Source organism: Xenopus tropicalis, chromosome 8 (assembly GCF_000004195.4).
Source record: "Xenopus tropicalis strain Nigerian chromosome 8, UCB_Xtro_10.0, whole genome shotgun sequence".
Classification (NCBI taxonomy): domain Eukaryota; kingdom Metazoa; phylum Chordata; class Amphibia; order Anura; family Pipidae; genus Xenopus; species Xenopus tropicalis.
Window position 1 is genome coordinate 104,566,607 of NC_030684.2, and position 19,386 is coordinate 104,585,992.

The 19,386-nt window shown below is 39.8% G+C and overlaps 1 protein-coding gene across 1 annotated transcript; it reads left to right on the top strand.

Annotated features, from left to right (window-relative positions):
- Positions 1–1,619: 1,619 nt before the first annotated feature.
- On the top strand, positions 1,620–18,791 carry tbpl2 (TATA-box binding protein like 2). Its single transcript, NM_001017309.2, has 7 exons — positions 1,620–1,721; positions 8,927–9,321; positions 11,478–11,565; positions 11,646–11,737; positions 13,100–13,267; positions 14,101–14,195; positions 18,619–18,791. The coding sequence occupies exons 1-7, from the start codon at positions 1,671–1,673 to the stop codon at positions 18,696–18,698; spliced, it is 969 nt and encodes a 322-aa protein (NP_001017309.1). The 5' UTR covers positions 1,620–1,670; the 3' UTR covers positions 18,699–18,791.
- Positions 18,792–19,386: the final 595 nt, after the last annotated feature.

Genomic DNA, 19,386 nt, shown 5'->3' on the forward strand with positions numbered 1-19,386 from the left:
TAGAAATCTTCCCTACCGGAGGCTCACTAATTATGACAAATACCTATCCGCAATAACCAACCCCTACTGGGCAAGGAGGGCCTCCTGCAACTTGTCGAGATGAACTGCCCTGTTGCTTTCACCCTTCCCAATCCTTTGGAGATAAAGCAACATTCCCCATTTTAGGGACCTGCAAGACTTTATATATTGGCTGAGACTTAAATTAAAGCTACTAGGAGAACTTCTGATAGGTAGGGAATTCCCCTCCTTCCTACAACTTAGGGACAAAGCAGAGGGCCAAGACATTCAGCTTTTTTGATATCTATGACTATGGCATGCCTTCCAAGCACAATTTGTGCAAATTTTGGGCCTGTGTGGGCCCTGCACTTTTATGCTAAAATACTTTGGATAATTAGGTGGGTGGCTTCCCAAACTCCCACTATCCCTGACTGGGTATCAGTGGTTAATAAGACTTTCATTAACCTACAATGCCTGAGGGTGCCCTGGGAAATTAGACAAAATCTGAAGCCCCTGGTTAGACACCAACCCAAAGGTCCAGGTCACCTGATAAGTCATCTATACCTGCAATTTTATTCTCCCCTAGGGAACCAAACTAAAAATGGTTATTAAATACAAGCTATACTCAATAAGGGTGCCTTAAATTATGACCTCGCTCTCCTTTACTCTCTTTCCTACTTCCTTGTGTTATAAATGAAAATGCATAAATAAAAATTATAAAAAAAACAGAGTTAAGTGAGCATAAGTATATAACATCCAACTTGGCAACTAAATTTCTACAAAGGGTGTACATATGCTGAAATACCCGTTGTCTAGTGCATGTTGGATTCATAGGATCAGGGACCCTTTTTCAGATGTATGTTATAACAGCAAAACCATTTTCAGCACAAGAACATTTGGTATATCAATTAAAATCGATGCTACGCTCAAAAATAGTTAAATAGTTCAACTAGTGACAAGGTACATGCCTCTATTCAAAAACATTACATAGTAATAGTAGGAGTTGTAGTTGTGCAGCACTTTAAAAAAAATTGTTACAAACAATGGTTCTTATGAGAAATGGTTTTAGCTTATAAGCAATGACACATGGGGTGCGTCTATATTTTTGCAGAGCTACAAAGGATACCTGCATGTAAAGTCTTTTTTTTTTACATGCAGCAATTCCAGCACAGATTGTTGTTCAGAGCCATGAATAATATTGCACCCTTGCATTCTGATTTCAAAATGGCTCAATGGTTGCTAGGGTAATGAACACCTAGTAACCAGAAATCTGTTTGAATTCCAAATCTGAGTGATGCAGAAAAAAATGTACATGATTCAAAAACAGACTGCAAATGCACTTTTTCTGCTATCAACATGGTACTGCAAGTAACAACCTCTTTAAGCAGCAATAAATGCTTTGTAATTCAAAAACAACACTTGTATTAACTTGTTTGGAGCTACAGACATTCCAGCAAATCTCCCTCCTGTGGTCTGTTGTTCATGCAGTGTAATTATGTAAAGGGGAAAGTTGCATGGGCCAGCTCATGTGTTCTTAATCAGGATATAATTCATTTACTTGCTAGCTAGAAACCAAAGGCATTCACCATAGCTACAGGCCTGGGCAGAGAAATGGTGCATTATGGGAGTTTAGTCTCCAGCCTCTGCTACTGAGCTGTGGTGAGGGCCTCAAAATGGATGGAGAGTCTTCTTTGGAGAGATACTTAGACCAGTGTGATGCTGAGGTAAAATAGATACATTTATGACAGAATGGGAGATGGAAAATAGTGTATTGCAGTAAAGGGTGAAAGTAATGTCAAACTATGGTACAATATATTGTATTGTCCATTAAAACATGGCATCTCCCACATGTTATGGCTTTCCTTGCTTCTTATTGGCAATATTTATATGGTGGTCACAGATGTTAGTCATAGATGGCTGTTTAATGCACACATGAAATGCAGATGTTAATTGCTACAGTATAACATAAATGTGTGCAAAATATATAGTGATTTGTGGGGGGAAATATTTTCCCTTTGCACATTCCACTTCCTTTTTGGGATTCATGAAAAGACACAGCTGCAACTAATTCTGATTCATTTCCTCTGTGTGCTGCATAGATTTAGTTAAAGCAGTCATGTTAATTTTTATTCTCTCATATTCACCTATTTTATTAAGATTTGGGTTAGGTTACCAAGTTGCGATATTAATATCATACAATGTTGCAGCAGTGATAGCACAAATAGCGAGCTGAATGTGAATGTATTATGGAATGGGGCGTCCTTACGCTGTGTTACTGTCCATATTAAAACTGATAGTTGATTTTTAAATTTGGAATATTAAAGTGCTCTGATTGGGTACAGCTTGATGCTAGCCTGGCCCAGCTATCATATGCACAGATATAAAAGCGCAGACAATTGGTACTGTTTGTGATGGTAATAAGTCAGCACCAAATCTAGTAACTTATAGCAACTGTTTTGCTTTCATTTTCTTCTGGATCTGGCACCCATGTAAGTTGGGCTCCCTGACTGATGAACTCCACCTGTGATAAATTGGTTTTAGCCCTTTTCTGTGCAGAATCAGCACTTTGCAGTGAATCAAACTAAATATTAATATAGGTTGAATAAAGACATATCCATTAAATTCAGCTTCTTTGTCTCAATGATACCTGCCTGTTAATTAATCCAGAGGGAAGCAAAAAACCCCATCTAAAGCATCTCCAATTTGCCTCAATGGGGGGAAAAGTTCCTTCCAGACTCATGGCAGTTGGGCCAGTCCCTGGATCAGCTTTGTACTAAGTCAGTAATAGTGTGTTTTCTCCCTGGCTAAAAAGTCATCCAGTCTTATCGTTAAGCTATTGTCAAGCTTGATCTTTATTGCAGCACATCTACAGTCAGCTGATAATGCTTTCCCCAAAGTATACACTTGGGTTACCTATGCCCCAACTCTGTATACTGTCACATTATGTCCAGCACTGTGTCTAATTACAGGCCCCCACTTCCCCTTTGTTACGTACAGCTGCCTGATAGCCAACACACTACCATTACTAGCAGAACCTCAGGTTTTCATTGACCTGCACACTACATGCCAGATGGTCACTACTGCACTAACACTCATCACTGTATAGTGGTAATTCTGCCCGCTGCAAGCAAATAGGCAGCTACCCAGCAGGCAGATAGAGGAGGCAGGGGCCAGGGTTGTTTGAAAAAAATGGGCAAAAGGGGCATTTGCCTGGGGCCCACCAAGATATTGGACCCACTAGCATACACTTTATTTGGGATAACTTTTGGCAGATGCATCCTGCAGAGATGTCAGACCCCTTTATTTAAATTAAAGAGAAGAGCTTTATTGTATGGTTGTTTTAATGTCTTTGCTCTTTTTCTGCTTCCAGGGCAGCACACCTGGGGATCATGCCTATTTCAGTGGGGGCCCACCAATTAAAATTTGCTCAGGGTCCCTGGTACCCTAAAGCAGCCCTGGCAGGTGCATTGAACTCTATGCACCATGCCCCCAAAAATTCTTTCAGGGGGGCAGCCAATAACTACCACTGACAACCAGAATATTATTGCTCTGTGAAGTTTAAAGGAACAGTACCACCAAAAAATAAGTGTTTTAAATAATCAAAATATAATGCACTGTTACCCTGCACTGATCTGTTTGATTCAGAAACACTACTATAGTTTATATAATCACATTGCTTTGTAGCAATGGAGGTCATTGAAATTGGGCTAAACGGTACAGGTTAAAAAACGGATAACGGAGAAGCTCTGTTGAACACCATTGTATTGTACAAAGCTTATCTGCTATTACACTTTCATTTTTTGGTGTTAACGTTTATTGTTAATTTTTATTATTTTTCTGTTCAGGCCCTCTCCTATTCATATTCTAGCCTCTTGTTCAAAACATTGCCTGGTTGCTATGGTAAATATGAAACCCAACAACCATATCACAACTTAGATTCCAATTAAGGAGAACTGCCTAACAAGAAAAAATAATTTAGAAACAAATAATAAAACATGAGGACCAATTTCAAATTGTCTCCAACATCAGTGTCTGCTGCTAAATTGTAGGGGATAATTTTCAGCCTGCGTTCAGCCCAGTGTGGCATTAGCCTAATGCAATGATCCCCAACCCCAAACATTTTGCTTGTTTTGTGCCTTGCATTCACAGGAACAGTGCCCAGAGTTCAATCTGGTAGTCACTGTTGTGCCATCTATTAACATACAGTCAGTCTGGTGGTGGACTGTGTCATTCACATACTGGCTTAGATTAGGGATAGAGCATGGCTATCAACCTGATGCTTCAGCAGTCACACACATTTTTCACCCCTTAATCAATAAAATTCTTTATTGTTTCGCATTCTTTAGATGTGTCAGGATTCTTTATGCCAGCTCACCTTACATTTTCCCATCACATGTCCCCAGCAAAGCCACCAGTCCATCCCCTGGCATCACAAGAGCAATGTCTGCAACATGGCTAATACAAAGAAATCAATAAACAGGGAAAGAAAAGGGTACAACCTGATGGCCTTTCTCACTTTGAGAAGGGCCCTAGCAGAGGCCGAAACAACAATAAATTATCCTTTAATATGTGATTTATTCATGTGAAGTGCATATTAATTTTTCTGGATCTATATATATATATATCAGATATAATTGAGGTGGAGGAGGGTGGGGGTTGTTATTGTTGGAAGTGGCAGTCAGCCAGGGACAGCAGGGGCCCTTGAGGTTAGGTCCTCTGGGGGCCCAAGGGTTTTTTTTTTATATTAACAAACCTGTCTTCCTTTTACCTCAACTTTCCAAACTCCATGCTGTACTTCACTGCCTCCTGCCAGTGCTTACCCAATGAGTAGTTCTTGATTGCAGCACCCTGCAATGCTATACTATAACTGCCCATTACATTTTGAAATTCGGATTCTAAAAGGAAAATCTACCTGCATCAAAAGTGAATGCTCTCCTGAACAGTTATTCCAAGATTCAAAGGTACATACATGTGGTAAGATATGCATTGGGTGGCACCAACAAACCTACTTCCAAGGATTTTTTTCCTGTATTCTGCCTTTTTTATGGCCTTTTAGATATAAGGCTGAGTTCAATCCAGTTTCCCTGAATAGATTCTGACAAATTTAAAACCGCTTGCTAGATATATTTTAGATATATAATAATCACACTTTCGTCTCTCTATTTCATCTATGTAAATGTTCAGCAACTCAGCCCTAGGTGGAACTGTAATGGCCCATAAGGGTCATTAAAATGCTCAACTGTTTATACCAGGGTATAATATTGTTCCTTGCTATAAATGGTTGCCTCACATATAGTCATAATTACTTCCAATTTTGGTCCCACTAGTATTCTCTTAATAGATTGTTTACAGTGACTGAGCATGTTATTATCAGTATTCCCTGACCATTTCTTTCTATGTAGTGTAGAGCTGTCTAGTGGGCCACTGCAAACACATAACTATCCTCTAAAACTCTTTCCTAGAGGCTTGGTAACATATCTCAATCCCCTGTGCATAATCCTTTTTATAATGTGGATTTAAAAAAGGCAAGGGTCTTCATCAGCAGGTTCGATGAGTACAAGTAAGATTGCAGCACTCCTTATACAAGGTTATATGTAAACATATTAAAACCTGGTTCTGCTGATTTTCTAATGTTGTTCTTTTCACCATCAGTGCAGTGAGCCTGTGAAATGCCCTGCTAGCTGATGTATTGGCCCATTCCCTTTATGGCTTTAGGGGCTTGGATGTGTGTATGTGATTATTGTGAAAGAAAGGGACACAGCCTTGGCTTAGTTTTCTCTTTTTTCCCAATGTGGGTCAGTGAATGCAAAGGTTTTTTTTCCCCTCCTGCCCAAATTAACACTGCTACTATGTATTAAAATACTTAGGCAAAGTTGTAGTCTGACATGTTAGCTAACTAGCACTCCCTAGTGTCTCAATGTGGGTTGGAGCCTGTGGGCCAATTCTATAATGTAACATGGTTGTCAACATTAACAAAAATGCACTATAATTTGGGATATTAAAAGTTATTAATGCATCCTTATATTTTGCAAATCTCATATTTACAACATAAGAAAATGTGTTAGACAATAGCAAATATCCAATACCTGAAGTAAAAAACACCCAAGGTTGTTAAGCTAATTTGATAGCAAGATTTTCAGCTCACCTAGTCAAAAAGCATAACTGCTGGATTCAAAAGATATTTCTATTCGTTTTATATTAACCAGCTACACAGCGGCACAATAGTTTGCATTGCTGCCTCACAACACTGGGTTCAATTCCAACCAGCAGATTATACAGGCAGGTTCATTGGCTTCTAATGAAAATGACCCCAGAGACCCAGACCTAGAGTGTGCCTGTGGTAAGAAGCAAAAGTATTCCCTGTAAAGTGCTGCAAAACCGGAGCTCTATAAATCAAGGGTAATTTTAAACTAGCATAAGTCATTATGCACAAGGAGTCTTATGTATGTGCATGCCTCACCTGCTGCTCTGTCCTTTGGGGGGCTACACCTTACTCACACTCCCAGACCTGGAAACAGGGCAGGGGGTGGGGTAGGACTCCTTCTCTCCCCCCGCCAGGGCCGCCATCAGGGGGGCACAGGGGGTACAGTTGTCCCGGGCCCGGGCGTTTAAAGGGGGCCCGGCCGGACTCTGTTACCGTTATCGCTGGCGTTTGCTGTTATGTCCCGAACTCCCCGCTGCATGTGCGCTTTTATAAGGTTGCACCCTGTGCGTACTGACGTCACACGCACGGGGCGCAACCCTATAAAAGCGCACATGCAGCGGGGAGTTCGGGACATAACAGCGGACGCCAGCGATAACGGTAACAGAGTCCGGCTGGGCCCCCTTTAAACGCCTGGGCCCGGGACAACTGACAGAGTTGACGCAGGGGAAGAGGAGCCGGAGGATGCAGAAAATTTCTGGCGGCGGCGGGGGGAGAGGACTGGAGGATGCTTGGGGGGGCCCTGGGGGATGCTTGGGGGGGGGGCCTGGGGCAAGGTGGAGGATGCTTGGGGGGGCCCTGGGGGAAGGTGGGGGATGCTTGTGGGGGGGGCCCTGAAGGAAGTAGCAGGATGCTGGGGGGAGCTGAAGAATGCTTGGGGTGCCCTGGAAGAAGCAGGAGGATGCTGGGGGGAGCTGAAGAATGCTTGGGGGGCCCTGGAAGAAGCAGGAGGATGCTGGGTGGGGGGAGTGGGAAGAAGCCGTAAGGGAGCTGCGGAGAGCGGGCCATTGTATGGGGACACTGGGGGAGGACCACCAATGTTTTAGGGGGCCCTGCGCTGGCTAGCAATGTTTTAGTGGGTCCCTGCCCTGGCACCAATGCAAAACGTAACCCTTGGCCACAAATGTTTTAGGGGGGCCCTGGCTACCAATGTTTTAGGGGGCCCTCGCTACCAATGCCTGTGTGTCCCTTGTATTGATGGGAGGGGCCATTGGGGGCGTGGGAGGGTGGGGCCCAGAAAATTTTGTTGTGAGGGGCCCCGTGATTTCTGATGGTGGCCCTGCCCCCCGCTATTCATTTAAAGTCCTTCCACCTCCTCCTTCTCTTTCATTTTCCTCATTTGAGGTTCACACTATTAGGCTCTTCTCCTGGACCGACCTCACAATTCTTTGACAACTTTACTGCCACCGAAACTGCTCTAACCCGACTAACAAGTGACCTCCTATCGGCTAAAGCCAAAAAACACTACTCGCTACTAATACTTCTCGATCTCTCTGCTGCTTTTGACACTGTGGATCACCCTCTTCTCCTCCAGACTCTCTGGCCTTCGTGACACTGCCATGTCACTTTCACCTAAGAAATATCTCCAAAAAACGATCTTTTATCACCCAAGATGCTGCCAAAATTCTTATTCACTCTCTTATAATATCTCGCCTGGACTACTGTAACTCCCTGTTAATTGGCCTTCCCCTCCAAAGACTGTCCCCTCTCCAGTCCATAATGAATACTGCTGCCAGGCTCATACACCTCTGCCATGCCACTCTGCCAAACTCTGCACTGGCTTCCCCTACCATCCAGGATAAAATTCAAACTAATGACCCTCACATTCAAAGCAGTTCATAACTCTGCCCCACCCTACATCTCTGAACTCATCTCTAGGTACCATCCAACCCGCTTGTTACGCTCCTCTACTGACCTGCTCCTCAACTCCTCTCTCATTCCCTCCTCACACGCTCGCATTCAAGACTTTGCAAGGGCTGCCCCCCTTCTCTGGAATTCGCTCCCACAATTTATCAGACTTTCTCCCAATCTCTCTGCCTTCAAGAGATCTCTAAAAACACATTTATTTAGAGAAGCTTACCCTAATCTAGTTTAGCAATACCCTGTGCCACACCTCTCACAACTCTGGTCATGCCCATTCCCACACCTTGTGTCTCAATCCTTTCTCCTTGTAGATTGTAAGCTCTTTTGGGCAGGGCCTTCTTCACCTCTTGTATTGGTTATTGATTGCTTTATATGTTACTCTGTATGTTACTTTATATGTTTGTTTTTTTTTTACCATGCAATAACCTACATTGTAACATTTATGTTACACTCTGCAAAAATCGTGTACTGTACTTAAACATGTATTGCTACCGAATAGATAGTGATATAGCATAGGTATGGTATCTCTACTGTGGAAACTCACATCCATAAAACTCTGAATTACTGGAATCTCCCATAGAGTCCATTTTAAGGAAAAATTCTACTTTTCTCAGTAATAAATGAACAGAACATGTGCAGGTACTTGATCCTAACTAAGTTGCATGAATCCATATTAACGGCACAATAATCCTATTGGATTTATTTAATTTATTCTGGATAATAGCTCCCATGCCTGTATACCTTTTATATCAGTAAAACACTTTTTTATCATGTGCTATTTTGAAATCTTGGTGTAGTACAATTTAAATATACTATTCAATATGTAATATTAAGCATTTACGGTACTATGTCTTTCTCAATAAGGATGTTTTGGCTTCCTCTGCTCACATGTACACACCAATGACTCCATATGATGATCTAGCAATACAACCACTTCCAGGAACATCATATTCTTCTGCACTTGAACAGTCCAAGGAGCTGTCAACTGATTTTTCTTCTGTGGATCTTAGTTTTCTTCCTGATGACCTGAATCAAGAAAATGAGGATCAACAAGAACAACAAACTTCATCACAATCACTAGAGCAAGATAGTGGTATTTGCTTGGATGCCTCTAATCTTTCTCAGCCATTTACACCTTCTGAATGCAGAGATGCTTCCCAAGATTCGACTAACCTATGTCCCATGCCCATTACCCCAATGACTCCAATGACTCCGATGACCCCAGTTGCAGAGAGTTCTGGGATAGTTCCTCAGTTGCAGTAAGTAACCATCTTGACCAATTCTGAAAATGTAAGTGCACTTGAACATGATGTAACTGGATTATGAGTTAGTTCATATATTAAATAGCAGTATAAACCAGTACAGGTATAGGACCCATTATCCAGAATGCTCGGGACCAAGGGTATTCCGGATAAGGGGTCTTTCTGTAATTTGGATCCCCATACCTTAAGTCTACTAAAAAATCAATAAAACATTAATTAAACCCAATAGGATTGTTTTGCATCCAGTAAGGATTATTTATATCTTATTTGGGATCAATTACAAGGTTCTGTTTTATTTCTACAGAGAAAAAGGAAATCAGTTTTTAAATTCTGTATTATTTGATTAAAATGGAGTCTATGGGAGATGGGCTTTCCATAATTCGGAGCTTTCTGGATAATGGGTTTCCGGATAAGGGATCCAATACCTGTACTGTAAAGCCAGTGAAATTTAAATTATAACCAAAATCTGTGCTCACTCTTCTGTTAAGAAGCAGCCAGAGTTGGTGTCTGCTTAATGTAATCATGACCACAGTACTAAGTCAAAGGGGCTCATTTATCAACACTGGTAGAATTACACCTGGGCAGCAAGCAATGGCAGCCAACAAAAAATTCTCGGTTTGATGTTTTACGTGTAGCTGGTTTAAAAAGAGAGCTAATCACTGATTGGTGCTATAAGTTACTGTGCAGGTGCAAAGTTGCCCAGTGCCCCTCAAGGTGCTAAATATCACTCATCCTCTCCAAATGTATGTATGTATGTATAACTTATTTATAAAGTGCTACAAGGATATGCAGCTCTGTACAATCTTACAATATACACAATTACACACAGGGAGGACAAGTTTTATAATGTCATTATCATTTTAAAAAGGGATAGGGTAGATTGTCCCAATCCATGGAAAAAAAGACCACTTTATATATTTACAGTGACATTTGCACCATTAGCAATAATATGTAAGGGTTTGTCTTCTGCCTAAAAACATTACATTGATTCTGAAAATATTTGTTTCTGCTTGTAGGAATATACAGTATACTTATGTGCCTCTCCACTACCCTCCAGAAATAAAATTCTATCTGTGCAACAGAAAATGAATATACAGTAAATTAATGTTATTTTGCAGTATTTCCAGTGACTCGCTATATATATTTATATATAATATACAGTTTTTCTTGTTTGTTTGTCCTAGTGCTTAATTCCACATACCTAACCTTTCAAGCAGCTCAAGGCTCCCCAGTGAGACCATTTTTAACTTTTCCCTGCAATGATGATGCAAAGACCATGCATCTGTTCACACAATTTGTTATCTCAATTAAAACTTCTGCATTAAAACAAGGGAGTGGGCGCTAAGGATGTCATGATTTTTTATTTGCTGTATGTACCACACCGAAAGCAGGGACCTAAGTAGTCCTGAAAGCTGAAGACATACAGAGCTACTAGTAGCAGCTACTTGTCATGGCTACAGAAATAGGCAATGCTGATCATTTACTGATAATTGTCTCTGTGTGTGTTTTAGCAAAGGCAACTCTCAATATTGTCTATGACAGGGTATTTTCTGGAGTTTAGTAACCGTGAAAAAGTAGCTGATACTAGTAGCTCCATATGTCTTCACCCTTATAATCGATAAAAATAAAAGGCATGCCATCATCTACTCCTATATTGTCTGGTCCAATGGGCATGCATACTGAGTATAAAATCATGAACTGAAAATTTCACTTAAAATTAAGTGATATGAACTAATATATATCTCTAATATAAGATTAACACAGGAGCACAGGCCTGGTTATCAGGTAAGTGATTACAATTGCTTGAGGGTACCTAACCTTTGGCACCCCCCAGTGGTTGAGATTTTCCTTCTACAGACTGATTAGTCTGATTAGGAGAACTGTTTGGCAGTATGCTTCCTTACCAGTCTGTCTGCAGAAACCCTACTCCAAATGTCCCAGCCGTCCATGTCAGCTAACAGATCAGACAAAAGTGAACTAAAAGACAGGGCACCCGTGAGCTGTCATGGGACTAACCATTTGGCATTGCCCCCTGCACAAATAATTCAAAATCAAGATCTGGTGTGTTACATTCCTGTTATTTTCTCTGTCTTTATCTATTTATGATACCATTCTATTTACACAGATAATCACTTTTGCCTTGCTCTCCACAGGAATATAGTGTCCACTGTGAATTTAGCCTGTAAACTGGACCTAAAGAAGATTGCGCTTCATGCCAGAAATGCAGAATATAATCCGAAGGTAATATTATCACACTGAATTGAATCCCCCCTTCTTGTATAAAACCCTAACACTAAATCCTTCTTCTATGTTGACTGTAGAGATTTGCTGCAGTAATTATGCGGATCAGAGAACCCAGGACAACAGCACTCATATTCAGCTCTGGCAAAATGGTCTGCACTGGTGCAAAAAGGTGTGCATGAATTCTTTATTTGATACATTAAATTTAGGTCAAGTCCCAGAAGTGTCCATGCCTAGGGGCCCAGCAGTGTTGCAATATATGGCAGGATATAAGAAGTGGATGAGTTATATGTACTTAGTGTGCATAATAGAGCATATTTTGCTAGTTTGCATTGCTATATAAACGTATGGTACAGTGAATTTTCTTCACATGAACATTTTACTTTAAGTTCATATTTTTGTCTATGAAAAATCTAATAAATCAAATACATGTTTATACATATACATGCCAGTGTTAACTACAGTTGCCAAAATATTATTTTTTTTTTTAAGAATTTTTCTTGTTTTTGTTTTATATTTTTCTCCTTATATTGTAGTCAGTGTGGAAACACAGTTATAGTAAGAGGTTTTAATGAGCACCCTTCTGATCAGGTGCCAGTAATTAAATCTTAACTTCTAGTAAATCTATGACAAAACCATTTAGTGACCCCTGCATCACCATTTTTAAATTTTATCATTCCAGAGTGTTTATATTGTGAACTTAATATATGACTGACTGAGGCAAGGTATGTTATAGTAGTAGGCTCAGTTGGAAAGGCTAGCCCTTTTCCTTTATATTCTGCTGTACAACCTTAAAGGAACAGTAACACCAAAAAATGAAAGTGTATAAATCTAACTAAAATATAATGTGCTGCTGCCCTGCACTGGTAAAAGTTGTGTGTTTACTTCAGAAAGTTTACTATAATTTATATAAATAAGCTGCTGTGTAGCCATGGAGGCAGCCATTTAAAGGAGAAAAGGCACAGGCACATAGCAGATAACAGATAAAACACTATTGTATTCTACAGAACTTATCTGTTACCTGCTATGTAACCTGTGCCTTTTCTCCTTTTTTCCAGCTTGAATGGCTGCCCCCATGGCTACAGAGCAGCTTATTAAATAAATTATAGTAGTGTTACTGTAGCAAACACACCAGTTTTACCAGTGCAGGGCAACAGTGCATTATATTTTTATTACTTTAAAGCTCTTTTATTTTTTGGTGTTACTGTTCCTTTAACTTTCAGTTGTCACTGTGACTGGCTGAAAACATTTACCTTTTATTTTCTACTTAGGCCATACTCAAAGTGGTGTAAAAGATTTAATTATTAGACAAACCCCATGACCATAAGGGTGTATTACTGCTATCCTGCTATTCTACTTTGACAGACTTTTCTATTTTGGTATGAAATGGTTTTTATACTACTGTAGAGTTAAAGCCTTTAACTATTTTGTTGTAGGTAGTGCCACTGTTCAAGCATTTGTTTCCTCTAATTGTTATTTTGCTGATAACACACAGCAGACGCACTTTTCATAGCCTATTCTGATTGGATTTTAGTGAAGAGCAGTCCAGACTGGCAGCAAGGAAGTATGCACGAGTGGTACAGAAGCTTGGATTCCCAGCAAAGTTCCTTGACTTTAAGATACAGAACATGGTGGGAAGTTGTGATGTGAGATTTCCAATCCGTTTAGAAGGTTTGGTATTGACTCATCAGCAGTTTAGCAGGTACGTTTCTGAAATCTTTTGGCCTGGTAGTCATTTTTAGGCAGAAATTATGGGGAAAATGAGACTTGAGTAAATCTACATATACCTGATGGTGTTTCCAAATTAATTATTACACTTTGGTGTACTCCTTTCCATGCTGTTCTCTGTTTTATAAAAAGAGAAATTAAGAGCACATGTTGGTCAAGCAACTGTGTGTGTATATAAAATCCTAGAGGGAATGTGTGTCACTTCCAGAATAATCTATACGACAAATTAGATGTGGAAAATAAAAGGGGCTATGTTCACTCAGGCTAAAATACCTTCTTATAACCTCTGATAAAGAGGGAGTGAGGCTAGGAGTGAGCTTTCTAACTAGGAAGTGAGAGACAAGCTGCTGCAGCTTAAATGTGTGTGATATATTAACTTGATTTGGTTTCACTAGTAGCAACTGAGATACTTTGAATAGAGCTGGTTTCCTAAGTAATCAGACTGCCCGTGGACTTGTCTGTTCTGATTTTAGAAGAATTAACTTTAGATGGTTTGTATATGAAATGGGAAACCCCTGCTTTGAATAATACACATGCATATACCTGCATGAGGTTATCCCAAGTGTTATCTCTTCCTTTGAAAGATTTATTGCCATTTCAGTTAATTTCTACTACAAATACATAAAATACTTTTACAGTTATTTACAGTTATTGTTTAGATAGCACTGCAGGGAATTACAAAAACTACAGAGGCTAGCCCGCATCATAATAAGTGTTATCATTTTTAGTTTAGTATTAGTATTGTTTTTTTTGCCATCAGTTAGATTATGAACAATGTACTTACACTGTATTTATGTAATTCAACAGCTATGAACCTGAATTGTTTCCGGGCCTCATCTATAGGATGGTGAAGCCAAGAATTGTTCTGCTTATTTTTGTTTCTGGAAAAGTTGTGTTGACTGGTAAGTTGACCATTTGTCTAATAAAAAATCACATCAAAACTATTGTTTCTTGGTCTCAAAGCAATACAAATGCTACACAGCCAAAGCAAAAAGAATACCATTTTTATATAAAGTTATGTGTTGCTTATAATTAAGAGCAAGGAAGGATTAGGCATCTGTTTGTAAAATTTGTATATGGTTGCAGTTTATAAAACTGATACTTTAAGGCAGAAGATTCTTCTTTATTTATATAGCACCAACATATTCTGCAACACACTTTTCAGAATGTGGGAGATAACTGAAGTAGCCAAAGGAAAATGGGAATGCACAGGAAGAACATACAAACTCCTTGCTGATAATGCTCTGGATGGAATCTAACTTCAGTGCTAACAATTGCAACAAAGCTGCTCTTAGATGGCATAATTCAATTGGGAAAAAAATGAAATGCATGACTTTTAATTCTTCACCCCCCTTTAACTTACATTATCAATTTAGGAGTATAAATGAAAGCAGGGCTCCAGTACTGCCATTAATCAGAGCAGCGCTACATTTATTCTGTATTGAAATACAGTTACCTCCTAAAAGTCACTGGCCATTCCCCACTGCTGCAGTGGTATCTCTGTCCCTTTTTGGGGTTCAAGTCCTAACAAAATAAGCATGAAGAAACATGTATCTGGATACCCCTTCTAAAATCATATACTAATTTGGAATGCTTACTGCTGAGTTTAAGATAATCTCTTTGTAAGCAATGAGAAGCACACGAAAGGTGCATTGGAAGCAAGAGTTAATTTTTGTAATAGATGAGCAGCTGCATGCAAAACTAACATCGCCATCTTTAATGTCACATATTCTCTTGAAGGTTGTTCCCCCTGGAGCTTTGGAAATGCTTCTCTGGAATGCTGAATTTTGCTTTTCCATCTGGCATTCTCATGGATGAGTTAGGTTCCATTTTAGTATGTTCTAAAACGTCAGACTGGGGTGTTAGGGGCCCACCAGAAAACCTTAGACTGTGGCCCAAGTTTCCCAACTATTTTCCTCCTCTCTTCACTCAACTTCTTTATTCTCCTAATTACTTCTCTGTATGTATTATCTATCCTTCCTTCCATTTTTTTGTCTTTGTTCTCATATAATATTAGGGGATGGTCATGGTTTAGCCATACAAGGCAAATGGCTGCATGAACAGGAGGGCCAAGTGACACATGATACCAGTTTTCCTGGACCAGATATGTGCTGTATATCTTTCACGTTGAGCCATAAATGAGTTAGATGCATGGTAATATACAATTACACAGATACAGCCACCAACTCATTCCCCATATTTTGCCCTTGATGAACACCATTAAAAGGCTTTTAATATTTGAGTTGCATTTATCTCATAATGTTTCTATGTGTGCCCAACCTTACTAATGCTCTTGTTGCTGAATAAAGGCATGTATTCCAGCATCTAGTAGGAAGTGTCCCAGAAGAGCAAAGGCTGTTAAAGGAGAAGGAAAGGCTAATAAAGCTGCAGGCATACCTTCACTTCTCTCAATAGTGCCCTTAAGTCTCCCCATATTTCTCCCGTTCAGGTGATCAGAAGCCTCATAGGAAAAAAAAACGCTGAGCTCTGTAAGGAAAGTTCCCATAATGCCTCGCTTCTGCCCCAAGACCAAGACCAGTGTACATGCTCAGTTTGTAAGACTATGAGGAAGCTTCCTGCTGATTGGCTAAGATGCACATTCCTAAGGGGGGGAGGGAGTTCTTAGCATTCTTGAGGGAGGGGGAAGCAGGAGAGAGGAGAGAGCTGTGTGTCTCTGGCACAGGAAAACAAACAGACAAGAAATCTTGTATCTTTTGAAAGAGAACTCAGTGCAGCATTTCTGTGAGTGCATATGGCTGTATTTACATAGATCTTTCTGATAAAGGTGTCTAGACACTTTTCCCCATATAAAGTATTTCCCTTAGAAAGGTACGGCTAACCTATCAGTGACTGCTTAAATAACTTCCACTCTTACCTATCCTGCTGCCTTGGAAGACCTATATGTACCATGGCCATGAAAACAAGCCAGATCTAAATTCTTTTTGAATATGTGATATACCTTTTCAAGCTAAAGGAGATATAGCTAAGGTGTCTTTTTGTTTTACTATTGTAGTTCTTCCTGTCAAAAGAAAATATGGAAGTATCAAATTCTGGTCCATATGCAAACACATAATTTGCCTGTGACAAATATTTTATTACTATGTTTAAAAAAAAAAAAAAGAAACCACAACTAGTGTTTTTATCAGCATACCCAACTCAAAAGGCACAGAGCTGATTGCACATAATACACTGGAATTCTTCCCCATGTTCAGACTTTCTCCTTATCTCCCTGCCGTTTCATAATGGCAAAGACAGACAAGGGCAATTATAGTCTCGACGATTTTGAAAAATCCAGTCTCTGCGGCAACTAGTCCCTGCGCGGCAAATTTTGCATGTGCCACAGAGATCAATTAGTCAGCACAACTGTCTTTTCTGTTGCTGCAACCGGGGTTTTAAAAGATCGTAGTAAATAATCGCTCTTTCTGTCTTCTCCCTGAGATTAGGGCTGGGCCCGAAGTTATAGTCACCCAAGGCAAATGTACCTGCTTGTCTGCCAGCCTCTGCTTGTGAGAAACACCTTGCTCAAACCTCCCACCCACATACCTCATTGCCCTTTTGCTCCATGTGCTACTTTTTCAATACCCACAAGGCCAGAGGTTAGATAAGGCAGCAGAAGAATGTGGCTGATACCATAGCACCCCCACCAATTGCACCCTAGACAATTCTGTTTGTTCTGTCTACCCCTAATTCCAAAAAACAAATTTAGCATAGAATTCCATCTGTATCTATGCCATGCTTTACTTATTCCTGATATTGCCCATGCCCACACCTTGTCTCTCATACCACCTTCACCTTTTACATTGTAAGCTCTGTTCTAGGACCCTCTTTACCTCCTATATCTGTAGATTTGTATATACCTGGAGCGTTAATAATATGTCTTGTTAGAAATTATAATTTATATGTTTTCGGGACTTGGTGCCCAAATTTGTCCTTTTATTGTTTGTTTTTTTTCTGGGGTAGCACCAGGGCTGCTACCCCAGAGGTCCCCTCAACGACCCCCTTCAGGAGCCCTTGCCCACCTGTGCACCGACCTCCAGTGTGCGTACCTTATATTTCACCACAACTGTTGGAGGAAGGGCAGAGGGGATTGGTGCTGGGCCCAGTGTTTGTTTTCTTTTTTTTTTTTTTCAGTGTCCCGCCAGCCCAGTCCAACTCTATTTAACAATATTAATACAGTTATGTGACGTTATACAGAAACCAGTTATTCAGACGGGCCATCTTCCATACACTCCGTTTTAATCAAATCACATTTTTAACACTGATTTGTTCTCTGTAATAAAACAGTGCCTTTGTACTTGATACCAGCTGAGATATAATTAATCCTTATTGGAGGCAAAATAATCCTATTAGGTTTAATTAGTGTTTAAATAATTTTTAGACTAAGGCTGATGCCACACGTGGCGTTTCTACGCTGCGTTTTTTCTCAGCCTAAAAACGCTGCACAAGCCACACAGCCCTTGACTATGGCGTTTTCAGCCTAGTACTGGTGATGTAGCAAATCCCGTTTCCATGGTGCTAATAGTGCGAAATAGTAAAAAACGCTGCATATTTCAGCTAGGTCTGGCAGCTGCCTTTGTGTATACATAGGAATAGCTTGCTTTGCAAATACTGGCGTATATCAGCAAACGCTTGAAAAATCCATGCTAAGGCGTTTTCTAGCGTATTTCCGCATTGTGTGGTTTGCTTCGAGTCTTTTCACGTTATTTCTATGGATGATGATATCAGGTGTTTTTCGGCCGCTGAGAGAATTAGAAAATACGCAGCGTAAAAATGCCACGTGTGGCATCAGCCTTATGGTGATTCAAATGACAGAAAGATCCCCTATCCAGAAGACAACAGGTCCTGAGCATTCTGGATAACGGGTCCCATACATGTACAAAATGTTGGCTCTATCACACCCATCAACAGGGAAAATTAAATTAGCTTTTTCGAGGTGTTTTCTCATCATCTACCGAAGTATTAAATATATGTAATATCTATAAAATATTAACACTGATTTGCAAGGTACAAGCAGCTCAGAAGTTGCCTCTCTGCGCCATGCCAAATAAAGGTTTGGCAATTTAAAACAAACCTCACTTCCAGATGATTCTGTCTGTACAGGTATGGGACCAGTTCTAATGACTTGGGGTTTTTCAGATAAGGGATCTTTCTGTAATCTGGATAACCAAAAGTCTGCTAAAAATCAATGAAACACTAATTAAATCCAATAGGATTGGTTTGCCTCCAATAAGGATTAATTATTTCATGAAAGACAAGTTTTATTTAGAATACTCACTTATTTGGTTTGCAATATTTACAGGGTTTTTTTCCATGTCTTTTCTACAGGTGCCAAAGAGCGTTCTGAAATTTATGAAGCATTTGAAAATATATACCCTATTCTTAAAGGTTTTAAGAAAACAACCTAATTCCCTCCATTATGACAGTTAAATTATTGTTTGTATAATATATGTAAATATAAAATCATAGTTTTGGAACAAAAATAAAGGCTTTATTTAATTTATACACTGTAAAATGTCATTCTTTTATTTTTCACCCCCCCCCAAACTCTTCAGCTAGCCAAGAACAAGCATATTTTTTAGGATTATATTGTAGGAGAAAAAAGTAATGAACAAAACAAAAGCAACTATTGTGGGGGGTTTTTCTGCAGGGTTTACTGACCCCCATTTGAAAGCTGAAAAATGCAGAAGAAGATGGCAAATAATTAAAAATGAAAAAAATGAAGGCTCATTAATTTAAAGTTCTGCCTAACTTGCTAAAGAAATATAAATGATGGTTATTAAGCTCCTAAGAATAGGAAATCTACAACATGGCTAACTATGCTTTTAAACTGGGCATTAGCAATGAGCGAATTTTTCGGCTTATTTTTATTCTGATATAGCTGCTGCTGCTGCTGCAATAGTATACAAAATGTAGCCATACACAAGCAGATTGCAGCTGCCAATTCAGGTCCTTCAGACTGATTCAGTAGCTTATCTGCCCATGTATGGGCACCCCTAACAGATATTGGGTCAGATATTGGGCCAATAATGGCCTAAATTGGCTACATCTTGATTGGGCAGGTTTGATGTTCCCGTCAGATCAGGGACCGCATCG

Coding starts and splice junctions, on each gene's coding strand:
- tbpl2 (NM_001017309.2), top strand. CDS start 1,671: ATGGATGGAGAGTCTTCTTTGGAGAGATACTTAGACCAGTGTGATGCT. Junction 1,722..8,926: donor TAGACCAGTGTGATGCTGAG/GTAAAATAGATA, acceptor TTTCTCAATAAG/GATGTTTTGGCTTCCTCTGC. Junction 11,566..11,645: donor ATGCAGAATATAATCCGAAG/GTAATATTATCA, acceptor TGTTGACTGTAG/AGATTTGCTGCAGTAATTAT.